Raw genomic sequence first — 17,651 nt, 5'->3', positions numbered from 1 at the left:
ACATATTAAATATGATGTTTATCATACATATAAATATTTGGAGCGTGTGTGTGTGTGTATGTTTGTGTGTGTGTGTATATATCAATGAAATACATAAATTTTGAAATATAAAAAATAGGCCTAAATAAACAAATGCTCGAACATCCATTTTGAAACAGACGTGCGTGTTTATTTTAGCTATTCCTTTAGTGAAACGACACACTACAGCCTGTAAAACTATGAAATAAATATCAGTAAATAATGGTAATCTAAATAATAAGAAAGTTAAATATTATTCTAAAAAACATTCGTTTTTTATTTCCACACAAAGATGCGTCATATAGCCGCTCTGCTCTTTGAGAGGGATGTGGGACACGAGCAGGAAAGAGACCATTTCTCTTTAATAATATCTTCATGTTATCTCCTGATGTTACAAGCAACTGACACTTGTTGTAAAAGGTCTGAAGAGCGAGTTTTATCATCAGACATTCAGGCTATGTTTGATTTTGCGCTGCCAGAGAAACGCGCTATACAAATAAACTAGACGCGCCTTATGAAGTCTAACTGTGTTAAATAGAATTGACATGCAAGCAAAAAGGTTTCTGTCCTACAGTGTTTTTTCTACTTTACCACAGTAAAGAATGCGAATATAATAGGCCTAAGCGAACCAAAGGAAGAAACGTTTATAATCCCCTGCATGAGTGGAGATTTGGGAAAAGAAACGAAGATTCCATGTTCAGTGTAATAACTAATGGAATATTGTTAAATTCTCTGCTAATCGGGTGACCAGGTTGTGATTCACAAAACAGAATGCAAAGCCGACAACTCTTAAAAGTATGGACTCTCGTACCTCTCTCATTCTGCATGAACCAAAATGTTTCCATGGCTGCGATGTCACATTTAATTGTTAACTAGCCTATTTCTTCTGTAAACAAAGCTTTGTGCTTCACTTGTGTCATATTCACGTAAAATAGCCTACCTATCAGTGGGTACCGAATATACCCGGATTCTCGGTACTAACGGTACTACAGAAATGCTGGTATAGTCACATTTTCAAAATTTCAGTACCGACTTGGTACCGAAGTACCGGTTGTTTTGACTACACTAGTTAGAATGCTGTAAGAGTGAGTGTTGCACCTTTTTTCAGTTCATGCATTTTGATTTTTTGATTGCACCTCCTCTTCTGTTGGTAGAGCACCTCTTTTTAACATTTGTGGTCTAGAATTTATACATTTTTGGGGGTCATTCTGTAGGTAGCAGCATTCATGTGCCTATGAATGATTACATACTCTTAAAGTTCTGTTTAAACAACAATGTAAATCTCTTTCCACCTGTGACATCAAATTTGCTGTTGGCGGATCACTAATTTACTATTGCCAAACAATAATGTATTCCTACAGTGAGTGATCCAGCTCACGTGGTGATTACTAAAACAGACTTTCACTGCTACTGTCAGGAGTTCATCAGATCAGCAACGGCAATATGATGGAAAAACATGTCAGTCAGTTATCATAGCAAAATGATTACCCGGACAATTGCATCCAATGTATGGAAATCCACTTCTGCCTTTTCTTGAGTAATAAGTAAATAAATAAATAAAAGATTGGTTTTATTTTATTTTTTACAAACGCAACCTTATTTCTCATAATTGCAACTTTTTTTTTTTTAATTCCATACTTATTTTTCACAAATGTGACTTTATACAGTATGTTCATGTTGTAATTGCTCATATCTCACAGTAGACATAGAAACAGAGGCTATTTATAAAAAAAATGTTTTAAAAGACAGTTTTAAAAGAGTTTTAAAGAGGCGCACAGTTTTAAAAGAGAACGCTTAAAGGAATAGTTTGCAATTTTTGTCAATTTTGATTTCTCATAACTTGTGTACTTTTTCGGGGCGACACGGAGTAAACTGCGGCGCTAATAAAGTCTCGCAAATGCGCATGTCGTGCAGCCATGCAGAGAAGCCCAATGGCCAAGGTCAAGAATTTTGTAAAATAATACATTAAATTCCGGTTTGTTTTTCACTAAAACCTATCGTATACCCCCAGAACACTTGGAATATATGGCACGTGACGCATTGGACCGTTGATTCCTTTGCTTCTTTTTTAAAAAGCTTGATGCTGGTCACTATTCACTGCCAGTATATGGACAAGCACAAGCGGGACATTTTTTAAAACATTCTCCTTTTGTGGTCCATAAAATAATATTAGAACAACACAAGGGCTAGTAAATGATGACTTAATTTTCCATTTTAGGGTGAACCATCCCTTTAAAACAGACTCAAATGTCAGGCAAAATTAAAAGAAAAGGACAATAACCAACTCTACGGCCTAGGCTTACAGTACTTTTGAGAATGATGAACAGGAGAAATGATCCATGATTGACAGCAGAACAGTGACACCAGACTTCACCTGCTGGTCAGAGCAGGAACAGAAAAACTCAAACTATCCAAAGATAGAAGATAGATGTGACAGCTATAATCACATTTTTAAGCAAAGACACAATAACTATTAAAAGAATCCCTTATTTTCACTTTATTAATAAGCATTTACTTTTAAGATTTATTCAAAGCCACTTTAGTGATTTTAGTATTTTTAGAGTACAAATACAAACAAGTGCTACTATAACAAGCCTAATGCAGATGTACTGTAAAACCCAGCAAGAATAAGAAAAATACTGAGGAAGAAAATCATTTTTTTGCAGTGCAATGAATGCATATGTATCATCATGGTTGTTGGTTTGTCTTTATTATCTCAGAACCTGTAACTTCCAGCTCTGATCCATGCTATGATTATAAAACTCTTGATGAATCCTGGAGAGACATACGGCAAAGCCAATCCTCTGGATATGATGACACCCGTGTTGAATGGAGTGGCTGGTATCGGCTGTATTTGAATGGAGAAAGTGCCCAGATGTCTGAGTGGTGTGTGAGTTATGTGGGATGTGGTGGTGAAACTGCACTGTATCTCAGCAGTTCTCATCCAACACTTGAGGATGGAGTGGTGACCCGTGAAGTCCTGGGAACATATTGGAACAGTGATTGTGGCAGCTACAGATCCACATCCATCCAAGTTAAAGCCTGTCCAGGAAATTATTACGTCTATGAATTTCTCAAACCCAACATATCAGCCCTCAGGCCTATGTACTGTGCAGGTGAAGTTTCAAAGGCTTGTTCACACAAAGAACGATAACTAGACTATAATGAAGACTATATTAGCATGCACTCCAATATTGTCTGCTGCTTTAAATTCTAAAGCTTATTCAAGCCACATGGATTCTAATTGGTTGTCAATGTTTTTATCATTCATCAGCTGGAAAAAAATCATTCTGAAAGTGACTCAAACAAAATTGTTCCTCTCTGTGTCGTCATAGTTGTGGTGTGGACTCTGCTATTCTCATAGAATTAGAACGATTATTAAAACTTTTTAGTTATCGTCCTTGGTGTGAACAGGTTTTAACTCTTTTACTCTGGGGTTTTTGTGATGATAACATGAGTTTGTTGAATGTTGGTATCAAGACTATCTGTCATACTTTTTAGATCATTTTACATGTGTCATAGTGGATTGTTTAATGAAATTAAGCTTGAGTTAGCCAGTTAGAATCAGTGGTTTGGATTCCATCAGCCATTCTGTTAGCTACTATGTTGTTCTCTCACACCTACCCATTTCTAACTCTCCCCTAACTCTGTTATTGTAACTGTTGATTTTGACAGTAAATTTTGATTTAGTTTTTTGACTAAAATGCCATTTAGCTTTAGTTATATTTTAGTCATCTCAATTGTTTTGGTTTTAGTCTAGTTTTAGTCGACTGAATAGCACAAGATTTTAGTCGACTAAAATCTAATGGGTTTAGTTCAATTGTAATGCCTTAATTAATCATTTCTCTCAAATTTCCAAACCCATTAGGCTACTCCTGGAGAAAACATCTATGTTAATATGAATGATATTAAAATTTGAACATGCAATACAGACAGATTTAACTGCTGTGACATATAACATTATCTCAAAATGAAATAAAACCTCTTCTCGTAAAGAAGAACACATGGTCTTCTTTTCAATTAATGACATATGCATTCTTTTTAATCATTTGCATACAACTTTATTTTTTCAGACATATTTATTTGTATAACTTAAATATAATTAATAATTAGGGTACATTTACACGACAATGATATGCTTAAAACGAAAAGTTTTTCCTTTGAGTTTTCTGTGTACAGACGACACCATTGTCAAAATGATCCCTATTCATACGAATCCGTGAAAAAGCCATTAGATGGTGATGAAACACTATAGACTGAACACGTAATACGCATGTGCATGACGTAATTGTTTTCAAAGATTCACATTTTTGTTGTTTACACAGAGACCGTTTTCAAAAACTTGCACTTTGAAACCCGTTTTCAAAAGTGGCCACCAAAATGCCATTGTCGTGTAAATGAACGGCCAAAACGCATAAAAAGTTTTCTGTTTTTAGTTGAAAACGGTGTCGTGTAAACAGCCTCTTAAAGAGCAGTGAGTGATTTTCTCTGTCTTTTGTTGTTTGATTAATATTAAGGGTACAGACGGCAGCAAGTTTATTAGGCTGCTGTCACTTTAAGACTGAATGCCGGGATCCAATGCACTGATGCACATCCGACATAACTGTTTACGTTTTATCGAAACTTTCTGTATGCGTGGCTGTGCTTCGGGTGTGTGTGCACAGAAAACTGTCCATATGTCTGCTCTTCTCTTTCTCCCAGACATTTACTATTTTGAACGTTTTATGAGACATGATGCTTCAGAGATGACAAAAGGAAAAAAGGTTCAGTTTTTTTTTTCTTCTCACTTTTAGTGAATTGTGTTACCCATTCTTTGCAGGGCAGTGCATGTGCAGATCCATACATGGCACATTTTTCTTTTCTTTCTTTCTCTCTTTCTTTTGGGTTTTATTGCAAACCACTGGTTAGAATATGATTGCTCAAAATAATGAAATTACCCATCAGTGTCTCTGTAGTCAGGGCTAAAACTAAATTGTCTTTCATATAAATACATCTTTTTAACAGTATTTTACAAAGATCTCTTTTGTCCATGACAGTTGCTTTCCAAAGCATCAGCAGTGATCCCTGCTACAACTATGAGTCTCTGGATCGTCCCTGGAGAGCCAATAATGAAAGTGGAGATTCCATTTGTGATAACTCTTTCCCCTGGAATGGCTGGTACCGGCTTTTCAACTATGGAATGGACATCCGGATGCCAGAGACCTGTGTTAGTTCATTCACCTGTAACACATACATCAATCTGTGGCTCAGTGATCCTCACCCTCAGATAGAGGATGGAGTGGTGATCAGGGAGGTCTGTGGTAGTTATCATTTGAGAGGCTGCTGTGAATACAAGTCAAACCCCATCAGAGTCAAAGCATGCCCAGACAATTACTATGTCTATGAACTTGTGAATACACAATTTGGGTGTGCTGGATACTGTACAGGTACTGTACCTTTTCCCGTTTATTAACAAAGACTTTGAAACCATTTAAAATGATTTCAGTCATGTTTTGAACTTCCTTCTTTTTAGATGTCAGCACCATTTCACAAACGGTTTCCAATGTGAGTCCAGATATAATCACTGGATCCAGTATCACCTTGAGTAAGTTGTATACAGTGTATATAATTTAATATATAATATTCAAAAATATTATTGATTTGACTGCACTGACAGTATTGGATGAGAACTGACTGAGCTGGACGATGACAGTGCTGTTTTCTGCAGAACTGCTTTATAGTTGAAATTAACTAATTCAATACTTGATGATCTTTACAATGGAACTGAATCAACACTGACTTCAGCTGAGCAATGACATTATTTTCTGCTGTACAGTCAACATGAACTCTGTTTGTGTCGTTGAATAATTTTCCTGTTATCACTGTAAAGCACTATAAATAAATGTGACTTAATATATATATGAATTAAAATATTAAAAATATCCATAATTTGCTGTTTTTTTTGTTTTTTTTTTGTAATGATTCTGCATTACAGATTAAAATGGTACATTTTATGTATGAACTTCCATCTCATATCATACTACAGAGTCATGTCATGTACAGTACAAATGGCTAAAATTCTGTATGATTATTACTATAGATCAAATTAGGCCTCACAAAGTTCCTTGTTTTCATCTCTCACTAACACAGATTATAACCCATGCAAAAACTACAGCATACTCGACAACTACTGGAGAAGCACAATCATTTACTGGTATACAAATGGATATGTAAATAGACATGATGACACTCGTGTAGAATGGGATGGCTGGTATCGACTCTTCATTAATGGATCAAGTGCTCAGATGCCTGAATGGTGTATGTCTTACATGTCATGTGGAGGTTATAGTGCTCTGTATCTTGGTGGCTCTCATCCTCGGCTAGAAGATGGAGTTGTTACTCGTGAAATTTACGGCTCCCGTAATCATCAGTGCAGTCGCTACAGATCCGACCCAATCCAAGTCAAAGCTTGTCCTGGAAATTATTATGTCTACAAATTTACCATGCCGAGTGTTTCAATCCCAGCTCCTGTATATTGTGCAGGTACATTCATTCATCTTTATATTTGACATGATTATCATGAATTGTACTGTAGATTTTCACATGATTAGCTGTGCAGATCTTTTAAAGTTTACCTTCTACTTGGATGCACTTAATCTTCACTATATAATTCTATTTCTATTTTTTTTAATCAACAGTACTTGGGATGGAGACAGGTATCGACCCCTGCTACAACTATACCAGTCTGGATGAGCCTTGGAGAGCCACTGACCATAATAACTTGGCCATGTGTGATTATAATGTGGAGTGGAATGGCTGGTACAGGCTGTTCTACAATGGTCAAAATGCTCAGATGCCAGAATCATGTGTTAGTCAGTACACGTGTGGCACTAGTGACCCACTGTGGCTCAACGGCCCTCACCCACAGCTGGAAGATGGAGTGGTCACCCGTCAGGTCTGTGTCTCATCATGGAATGGCTGCTGTACTTACAAATCCCACCCTATAAGAGTCAAAGCCTGTCCAGGAAATTACCATGTTTATGAGTTTGTCAAGCCAATATTTTGTTCAGCTTACTGTGTAGGTAGGAGAGCATTTACTCATATGCTTTTCAGTAATTTATTTTGAAATTTATTGATGTTGATATAAAATTTTCCTAATACCAGAAGCCTCAAGTCAGTCCATCCCATCAGCATCTACAACAACAGAGACAATCCCATCCATAGAATCCATTACTCCACCAATCATAACCACTGGTAAAGTATTTTCTTGACTCCCATTACACAAGGGTGTAGAAAAAATCATAGCAAACCTTACTTAATAGCAGGTATGTACACAGATAAAAGGTAAAATAGTACTTTCGCTGCTGATTTGGCTCAAAGAAAGCACCAAATTTACTTAAAGTGCCCCTATTGTGTTATTTTAAAGGTTTTTAATTTAGTTGTGGAGTCTCTTACAATAGGTTTTCATGCATCCAAGGAAAAAAAAAAAAACACTTTAATTTTCTCATAATATATATTGCACATCACCTGATTTCTCAAAGAGTCTGAAAATGGTTTATTTAAAGATTCAGTCTCTCTAAACCCCTCCTTTACGCAAGCCTGCTCTGCTGTGATTGGTTAGACAGTCCAGTCTGCTGTGATTGATCTACCGCTTGCAGTGTGTCAGAAACGAAATGCCCAGTACCATATCTGATTTTCAGCTCTGGATCTTCCTCAGCACTTGATGTACAGTGATACGAAAATAAACGATGATGTTAGTTTTTCCGTATCAATTCCAGTGTGAGTGTGAGTGCTCATCCTTTTGAAATGAATCAAAGTGGATGCGCAGCGCTGAAATCAGGACATGAACAACACAAACCAAACTCTTCCAGTCTCAACTACAGTGTTTGAGGACAGGGTAAAGTAGGTGTTCACAGGCTGCCAATGAAGACCACAGGCTGGCATTATGCAAATTTGTTACATTGTTTTGTAGGTACGTAACAGAAAGTGAGACTGGAATTGCTGACATCTTGTTTCGGCAGTTCAGAATCGATTCTTTATTTTAGGAGACAACTTTATTTGTTGTGCACTTTGATCTTTAAAACTTTGCAGACCTTTTACAGTCACATACAGTCACATTGTATTCTCTGTAAAGCTGCTTTGAAACGATATGTATCGTGAAAAGCGCTATATAAATAAATGTGAATTGAATTGAATACAGCTATATTATACACTGCATGAAAGGTAATGTTCAAAAAAGCATAATAGGGGCATTTTAAAACAAAAATAACAGGGAGCTTAAGTAAAGAGTGCTCTAGAGATTACAATTTCATATGACAACTACTACAACTGTACAAATAAGTATGTAACATCATATATCAATGTATTTTTCTAAAGATACCATAACAACAGCTCCCCCTGTTGACCCCTGCTACAACTACAATGTCCTGGATGGATTTAGTATACAATATCAAGTTTATTAGATTTGGAAACAAGCTAGAATATTTCATCTATCTGCGCTTCTCTTAGATGTGAGAGATCCTTGTTCTGAGCTCCACTGCTCTGAGAATGAAAGGTGTGGGATGAAAAATGGTGTTTATGGCTGTTTATGTAAAGCATCACAACCACATTCTGACTCCTTTGGTTGGTATAATTCCACAACTAATATACTGTACTTTTACTTTATTTATTTTTTTCAGTCATTAATTATCTTTTATTTTTCTCTCTTTTTCTCAGAAACCTGTGAAAGCAGCTCTGGCTCCCTGTCTGTGTCTCGCTGTCAGCTCTTTGAGGCTGGTTTTCCAGCTGATGTCTTACACCTCAATGATCCCAGCTGCAAAGGAACGGTCCGGAATGGCAGAGTGGAATTCCATTTTGATAATGATGAACACATCTGTGGTACTAATCTTGTGGTAGGATGAACTATGTATAATCAGATACATCATCCACAGATTTGTAGTAACTGATAGAACCAACAGAGATTGATTTGACCAATTTGACCACTTGGGGAGACTTTGAGAAGTCTCTATGGAGGTCTGTAAGGGCACTGAAGAATCAATCTGTAACAACCCAAGGGAAGGCCCCAACAGACCTCACTAAAGACTTCTCAAAGTCTCAGAGATTCAGCAGGGAAAGAAACACAACACCATGCCACAAAAGAGGCTTGAACTTTTGCCCGCATTCTCCACCATTAATGTCACCCTCCGTTATTTCACTTAAACTATGATATTTTTATATATATTTAATACCTTGAATTCAATTTAGGCTAAATTACAAAATGTTATACAGTATGTGTTGTCCACAGGCTAACGGCACCCACTTCATCCATGATAACTTTATTCTGGGGACACCGAGGTCAGAGAAAATCCTGAAGCTTCCCTTCAGCTGTGTTTATCCTCAAACACAAATACTTTCCATGAATGTGGAAATCAACCCACTGGAGAGGTGGGAATCAAATACAAATTCTGACATCAGCCTTACTTATTTATTAAAGGAGTAGTTCAACTAAAATATGTAAATGTTCTCACCCTAATGTTGATCCAACCCTCATGTTTTTATTTGTTCTGTGAAAGAATAAAACATTGTAATGCAAGTAGTCCTTATGGAGAATTTTAAGCTTCAAAAAAGATGTTGTTTTGCAAGACTTCTGAATTATGCCACAGCTTTGCGTAAGGAGCTTGAGAAGCAGTTTAGTCAGACTCATGAAAGAATCATTCTGAATGGTTTTGTAAACCGGAATCCTTGAAAAGATCTGACTCAGAATAACAAATCGCTTATGATTCGGATATCACTACATCTCTGATCAACTAGGAAACTACCAAAGAGAGCTAGTGCTGATGCCAAAATTTTAATTAAATAATGGCTTTGATCTGGGCCTTAAACAAAACTATCGTATGACTTCAGAATGTTTGAAATATAGAACATGAGTATGGGCTGTTTTAATTATGCTTTTATGTTGCTAATGCATCTTTTTTTGAACCTTGAAAATGCCCCTTTTTGTATTTTATGGAAGAAATAATGTCATAGTTTGGAATAGCATGCAGGTGAGTAAATGAAGACAGAATCTTTTTTTTTTTTTGTAACTAATCCTTTAAGCATAAAACAAATGTAATAATAATAATAATAATAAGTGGCTGTATTGTTCCGAATATAAGATGGCTGTTTTTTTTCTTGGAAATACATCTGAAAAAAATGGGGTTGTCTTATTTTCAGGGTCTAGACTTTTACATGTCAATAGTACACCCATAGTACACACATAGTGCAGCCAAGAAATACAGTGTGCCAGAGTGTAACATTAGAAGATGGTGAGCCCAAAAAGACAGTTTTAAAAATGCTAACAGTCAAAGAAAAGCTTAACGCAGTCCTAAAAGCAGCCGCATCGAAAAGATTGATGGATGTGTCAGTGCATTGCCGAGGGAAGAAATGAGGGGCCACCAGCGAGGCCCCTCATTTCTTGTTTCGGCTGCTGACACGCTTGCCTGTTGATTTCTTTGGAGCAGCTGCTTTGATACGGCGTAGGACTGATGTGCCGTAATGAATTAGCATTACGCCACAGAACAAATTTTGCCCAGCACTTGCCCTCCGACTTCAGGGAGAAACCGCTGTCTTTTCAACACTATGTTATCAGCCTAAGGAAACAACATTCATAAACCCTGGATCAGATAGGCGAATCAAACACCTGTATTTTTTGACATGCCAACATCTGTCTCTAAAAAAGGTGAGAAATCAGTCATTGTGAGTTCTACTGGAAATGAAAACTACAGGTTTTTTTTATGGTATGCCATAAAGTGTTTATTTTTAAATGTGATTGTTGGTATATTTTACCAGTAGTATTTACCATTCTTTCAATATAAAAATAAAATTGATATTAAAAAAAAAATAATAATAATAATTATTTTTTTTTTAAATAAAAAAAATGTAATATGAAAATTATTTTCAAATAAAACCATTTTCTTTATAAAAGACAAGATCTGGTCCCCAAAATTCCTCATCCTGAATAAATGGAGTTGTCTTATAATCAGGGTCATCTTATATTCGGACCAATAAGTTGCATGGCCACAAATATACACTATATTGCCAGTTTTGGGACGCCTGCCTTTACGTGCACATGAACTTTAATGACATCCCATTCTTAATCCGTAGGGTTTAATATGGAGTTGGCCCACCCTTTGGAGCTGTAACAGCCTCAACTCTTCTGGGAAGGCTTTCCACAAGGTTTAGGAGTGTGTTTATGGGAATTTTTGACCATTCTTCTAGAAGCGTATCTGTGAGGTCAGGCAGTGATGTTGGGGAGAAGGCCTGGCTCGCAGTCTCTGCTCTAATTCATCCCAAAGGTGTTCTTTCGGGTTGAGGTCAGGACTCTGTGCAGGCCAGTCAAGTTCCTCCACACCAAACTCGCTCATCCATGTCTTTATGGACCTTGCTTTGTGCACTGGTGCCCAGTCATGTTGGAACAGGAAGGGGCCATCCCCAAACTGTTCCCACAGAGTTGGGAGCATGAAATTGTCCAAAATGTCTTGGTATGCTGAAGCATTAAGAGTTCCTTTCACTGGAACTAAGGGGCCAAGCCCAACTCCTGAAAAACAACCCCACACCATAATCCCCCCTCCACCAAACTTTACACTTGTACCGTTCTCCTGGCAACCACCAAACCCAGACTCGTCCATCAGATATCCAGACAGAGAAGTGTGATTTGTCACTCCAGAGAACATGTCTCCACTGCTCTAGAGTCCAGTGGCGGCGTGCTTTACACCACTGCATCCGACGCTTTGCATTGCACTTGGTGATGTAAGGCTTGGATGCAGCTGCTCGGCCATGGAAACCCATTCCATGAAGCTCTCTACACACTGTTCTTGAGCTAATCTGAAGGCCACAAGTTGGCGACTTCTGCACACTGTGTGCCTCTGCATGCGCTGACCCCGCTCTGTGATTTTACGTGGTCTACCACTTCGTGGTTGAGTTGCTGTTGTTCCCAATTGCTTCCACTTTGTTATGATACCACTAACAGTTGACCGTGGAATATTTAGTAGTGAGGAAATTTCACAAATGGACTTATTGCACAGGTGGCAACCTATCACGGTACCATGCTTGAATTCACTGAGCTCCTGAGAGTGACCCATTCTTTCACAAATGTTTGTAGAAGCAGTCTGCATGCCTAGGTGCTTGAATTTATACACCTGTGGCCATGGAATGATTTGGAGGGGTGCCCCAGTACTTTTGGCAATATAGTGTATATAGTATTCTGTATTCTCTTAAAACAGAATTTTACCCATTTCCCCCCCCCCCCTTTTTCATCAGCATTGTCCACGAGACTCTTCCCACTGGTCAAGGCAGATATCGTGTCCGGATGATTCCACATCAGGATGATGAGTTTACCCGGCCCTTCACTGGTGCAGTGGATGCAGAGCTCAACCAGGAGATGCATGTGGAAGTTCGTGTTGAGGGGGTCGACAGCCGCCAGTTTGCCCTGGTGTTGGACACGTGTTGGGCTACACCTGTGAATGATCCTGATTACAGCCTCCGCTGGGATCTCATCGTTAACGAGTAAAGCAGTGCTTTTTTAGGATTGCCTGAGGAACTTATCTCTCAGTGTTTCAGGACAAAAGCTTAGGATTTCATTTTTGTACAATGGAAACAAAAAAAATAATTTGATTTGTTCATTGTCATTATTGATATTCTCAGGTGTCCCAATCCAAATGACGACACAGTGGAGCTGCTGCAGAATGGTGTCTCGACATCCAGCCGTTTCTTTTTTGGGATGTATATCTATACTGCAAACTCTAAGCTTTACCTGCACTGTGCTGTTCACCTTTGCCTTCTGTCAAGCAATCGCTGCTTAATGGTGAGTTTACAAACCTCTCATAATGCTGTTTTATGAGTAATTGATAAAAAAAATATAATTGATCACTTTAAATATATGAAAATCACTGTTAAATTCTATATTACAACTTTGATCAAATGCTTCAGTGTCAGTATGCAGGGCTGATAACATGCTTATGTTTGCTGCTCTCTGCTGGAGATTTTGTGCACTCCTTTGTTTCTTGTTTGTTCAGTGATATTTAACAGGGATTCACACAGCTGGATTTTGCTCTTTTCTCTAACAGGACTGTGACTCTGGACACCACCGGAGAGAGGGCAGGTCTCTGGACTTCCATGACAGTGCTTCCATATCCATGGGTCCTCTGATGTTGTCTGAAGGGGACACAGGTGAACATTTCATTTATTTGAATTATTTGTAATAAAGGTTTCTGATGATTTCTGTCACTGCAATGCATTATGTTCCCTGTTCACAGAGTGAAGGTATCTGAGGCTTCTTGTCTGTGTGGTTCTCTGATGGTGCTTCTTGTTCCTTTGATGGGTGTCCTGACCTTCTTTTAGTTTATTATCACAAAACATATGCAAATATTTACATGCATATTGTAAAGTCACCTTTATTTATACATATACAGATTGTTTCAAAGCAGCTTTACAGTGATAACTGGAAAATAATTTTGGCTGTACAGCAGCTCATTGTTCAGCTTAAGTAAGTTCAGTAGTGATTAATTTCCATTGTAAAAATAATTAGTTTTTAATTCAGTTAATTTATCTATACAGCAGCTCTGGAGGAAACTCAGTTCAGTTCTCATACAACAGTGTCAATGCAGGCAGATCAGTAATTTTGTTGAATATTAAGTTTCCCCAAACAAGCCAGACGACAGTGGCAAGGAAACCAAACTCCATCAGCTGACAGAATGAAAAAAAAAAAGAAGAAGAAAAAAACACCTTGGGAGAAACCAGGTTCAGATAGTGCATGATTATGATTCAGGCAGCATTATTGTCTGATGCCATTTTAATAAGCACACTGGTTTTGGGTTTCTAATTGTTTTCACATGTAGCCTTTGTCTGCAATCATACCAAATCATTTACATGAATTGTTATATACTATGTAACACTACGGTTAATCAGCAAGACCTGGGTTTCAGCAATTGATGGTGAGTTGGCTGGGTTATCTCTGGAAAGTTATGTTCTATAGAAATTATAATCTTTGACGTGGTGCCTCCTAAAATGGGTGTCAACTATACACCAAGAAAATAGATGATGTACACTGTTCTCTTGATTAAATAAAATAAATTTCTCTATTTGTTATGGGCTGTTTTTTTTTATAAACTACACTGTAATCAAATTATTAAATGCAAACATACAGTAAAACAAATACAAAAAGTAGTAACAAAGAGAATTATTTATTTTACCAAACAAAAACTCTAAAACTCTAAAACAAAAAATAAAATATCCGCTTTCTTTTTAGAAGAAATCAAATGAAACCCCCTCGGTTATATGATGTTAGTAAATTATATAGAATGGACACAGAGCAAAACAAAACTGCAAAGTCAGGTGGATAATACCAGTTATAAATTGCAGCTGTAAACCTTTATAAATCCCAACTGTAACTTAAATCACATATTCATACTTATATGTGCACAACTGTTCGTAAACCAAGCGCTTGGATTTCGTTGGGGCCCTTATTCAGCGGTGCACTTAATGGCAGTCTCAAACAGATGACGCAGTTTTTTTAAGTACCCTGTCAAACTGGTTAGCTACTCACTCAGTTGTGTTACAGCGAAACACTCCAAGCCACGCCGAGAAGCGATTACGTGAAGCTTGATCCTCTTCTCCTCCAGATGCACGGGGAAAACAGTCCAACACTGAAATAACTGATGCGTCACACACCCGAAAATGGCCGATGAGTCCGACGTACGAAGGCCTGCGATCTCCTTCAACACAAACACAAACTTTCAGCATATACCCACAGGAAAACACTCTGATGCGGTCCCTGACTCCTCTGGGTCCCCAATTCCAGAAGAAACAATGAGCAACGACAGTCTTCGATGGACAGAGCAGACCTAATGTATTTAGTTTTTTTTTTTGACACACGGAAAACCTTCCCGTTGTCAAAATATATACATATATCTTATCTGTATCTGATATAGGACACAAATACTGTCGCTAAATAAACTTTACAGCTTTAACAATCTTACTCCGTCAACAGTTCGCCAAGCTCTGTCCCTTCAGTTTCGCAATCTCCTGACCGACGCTCCTCCACCCCCCCATCCCATCCCATCCCATCCCATCCCATCCCATCCATTACGTCTCGTTGCATGTGAACACACCAATAACCCAATGAAATATCTTATTGGTTACCATTTTAAATACTTCAGAATACACTGTACATAATATACAAACTCCAATGTATGTACAACACACAATATTGAAATAAATAAAAAAAATGAAATAAAATAAAGGTGTACAAATATTCACAGGGTTACACTATATCTTATTTTACTCAAGATGATCATGATAATAACAAAGACAATCAGATGCATTCAGTGACATTATACATTATCTAATCACATAAATGTGTTTGAAGGCATGTCACAACCAGGAGCGCCTTTAGATAACTAGAGGCCCCAGGGTTACAGTATTACAGTAGTCTCCCTACCCTGAATAAAAATGTCACCAGGCCATTAGTCAAGTACATAGATATTTCAGTTTGTGCTCATGTATGAATAAAATCAAATGACAAATTCAAATTTTCTGCCTTGTTTTTATAGCTGAATCATTGATAAATCCAATTTCAGAAAAATCCGATTCTGGAGACATTGTTGTCTAGACATTTGTTTGTTTGTTTGTTTACCAAGGCCAGTTTTATGAATGGCCACTCACATGGCTATGTTCACACTTTCAGTGTGTATTCTTGAAATTTCCTGTGCACACAGCAGCTTACAATAGCGTCTCAAATACTATCTGAATAAACATGCAAATCTATAACCATAGTGACAGTGACCAAAGTACTATCAAAGATGGCGACACAAAACTGTAAAGTCTTATTATACAACCCCAAATCAGAAAAAGTTGGGACAGTGTGGAAAACACAAATAAAAAAAAGATAGTGATTTTTTAATTTACTTTGACTTGTATTTCATTGCAGACAATACAACAGCACATTATTTAATGTGTTCCTTATGATTTTTTTTTCTTCTTTTTTTCAAAAAAACAAAATTACTATTTTGGTTCTTGCAACACATTTCAAAAAAAGTTGGAACAGTAAAGCATTTACCACTTTGTAATGTTGCCATTCCTTTTCACAACACTTAAAAGATGTTTAGGGTCTGAAGACACCAAGTGATGAAATGTTTCAGGTGTAATTTTGTCCCATTCTTGCTGCAAACAAGTCTTAAGGTGGGCAACAGTATGGAGTCTTCGTTGTCGCATTTTGCGCTTCAAAATGCGCCACACATTCTCTATTGGAGACAGGTCGGGACTGCAGGCAGGCCAGTCAAGTACCTGTATCCTCTTCCTCTGCAGCCAGGACTTTGTAATGTGTGCAGAATGTGGTTTTGCATTATCTTGTTGAAATATGCATGGACGTCCCTGGAAAAGATGTCTTCTTGAAGGCAGCATATTGTGCTCCAAAATCTCTATGTACTTTTCAGCATTAATGGTGCCATCACAGAAGTGCAAGTTACCTTTGCCAAGGGCACTGACACAACCCCATACCATGACAGACCCTGGCTTTTCGACTTGTTGCTGGTAACAGTCTGGATGATCCTTTTCTTCTTTGGTCCGGAGCACACGGCGTCCATTTCTCCCCAAAAATACCTGAAATACTGATTCATCTGACCACAGTACACGTTTCCACTGTGTGATGGTCCATCCCAGATGCCTCCGAGCCCAGAGAAGTCGATGGCGCTTCTGGACACTGTTAACATAGGGCTTCCTTTTGGCACAGTACAGCTTTAACTGGCATTTGTGGATGTAACTACGTATTGTGGTACTTGACAAAGGTTTGCCAAAGTAGTCCTGAGCCCATGTGGTGATATCGCTTATAGATGAATGGCGATTCTTGATGCAGCGCCGCCTGAGGGATCGGAGATCACGGTTGTTCAGCTTAGGCTTGCGCCCTTGTCCTTTACGCACTGAAATTCCTGCACATTCCTTGAATCTTTTAATTATGTTATGCACTGTTGAAGGTGAAATAAGCAAATGTCTTCCTATCTTTCTTTGAGGAACATTGTTTTTAAACATTTCAATAATTTTCTCATGTATTTGTTGGCAAATTGGCGATCCTCGGCCCATCTTTGCTCCTAAAGCACTAGACCTTTCTTGGATGCTGCTTTTGTACCAAATCATAATTACAATCACCTGTTGACATCATTATTTAACCAATTTACCTGATTACTAGCCCTAAATTGCTCCTGTCCCAACCTTTTTTGGAATGTGTTGCAGGTCTGAATGACAGGAAAGGATGTATATTTACAAATGAAATTAAGCTGACCAGACAAAACATGAAATATTTTGTGTTCACATTGTCTGCAATGAAATAAAGTCAAAGTAAATTTGGAAATCACTACTTTCTTTTTTTATTTGTGTTTTCCATACTGTCCCAACTTTTTCTGATTTGGGGTTGTATGTGTAACGACAAAAGTTGAGGAACAAGTTCATCTGTCAAATTAACTGGCAGCAGAGTGAGAGCGGAGCATTTGTGTCACGTCCAAACCACAAACCTCACGGCAGGAAAGCAGGATAAAAAAAAGATAAGATAGGGTGAGGCCCAGCCATTGCTCAAATAACCAACATTATTCTTGTCTTGCTTAGATTTTAGTTTTTTAATGCAAGATGGTGAAGAGAAGCTTAATTTG

General features: G+C 37.8%; 1 protein-coding gene across 3 annotated transcripts in view; it reads left to right on the top strand.

Moving 5' to 3' along the window:
* LOC127523252 (pancreatic secretory granule membrane major glycoprotein GP2-like) overlaps positions 1 to 14,059 on the top strand; it is a 52,975-nt gene extending 38,916 nt beyond the window's left edge. The window contains exons 3-15 of one of the 3 annotated variants that reach the window (XM_051913763.1): positions 2,739 to 3,134; positions 5,055 to 5,444; positions 5,531 to 5,602; positions 6,148 to 6,540; positions 6,696 to 7,079; positions 7,162 to 7,251; positions 8,506 to 8,619; positions 8,713 to 8,888; positions 9,281 to 9,420; positions 12,274 to 12,519; positions 12,658 to 12,817; positions 13,080 to 13,182; positions 13,269 to 14,059. In XM_051913763.1, the coding sequence (XP_051769723.1) occupies positions 2,739 to 3,134; positions 5,055 to 5,444; positions 5,531 to 5,602; positions 6,148 to 6,540; positions 6,696 to 7,079; positions 7,162 to 7,251; positions 8,506 to 8,619; positions 8,713 to 8,888; positions 9,281 to 9,420; positions 12,274 to 12,519; positions 12,658 to 12,817; positions 13,080 to 13,182; positions 13,269 to 13,273 (2,669 nt within the window). In that variant the 3' untranslated portion in view covers positions 13,274 to 14,059. Of the gene's footprint in view, positions 1 to 2,738; positions 3,135 to 5,054; positions 5,445 to 5,530; positions 5,603 to 6,147; positions 6,541 to 6,695; positions 7,080 to 7,161; positions 7,252 to 8,505; positions 8,620 to 8,712; positions 8,889 to 9,280; positions 9,421 to 12,273; positions 12,520 to 12,657; positions 12,818 to 13,079; positions 13,183 to 13,268 lie in introns of those variants that run through there. The other 2 variants (XM_051913764.1, XM_051913762.1) reach the window with 2 other exon arrangements.
* Positions 14,060 to 17,651: the final 3,592 nt, after the last annotated feature.

Source organism: Ctenopharyngodon idella, chromosome 12 (genome assembly GCF_019924925.1).
Source record: "Ctenopharyngodon idella isolate HZGC_01 chromosome 12, HZGC01, whole genome shotgun sequence".
NCBI lineage: Eukaryota > Metazoa > Chordata > Actinopteri > Cypriniformes > Xenocyprididae > Ctenopharyngodon > Ctenopharyngodon idella.
Note: the sequence above shows the minus strand (reverse complement) of the source record. Positions and strands in the feature narration are given on the sequence as shown.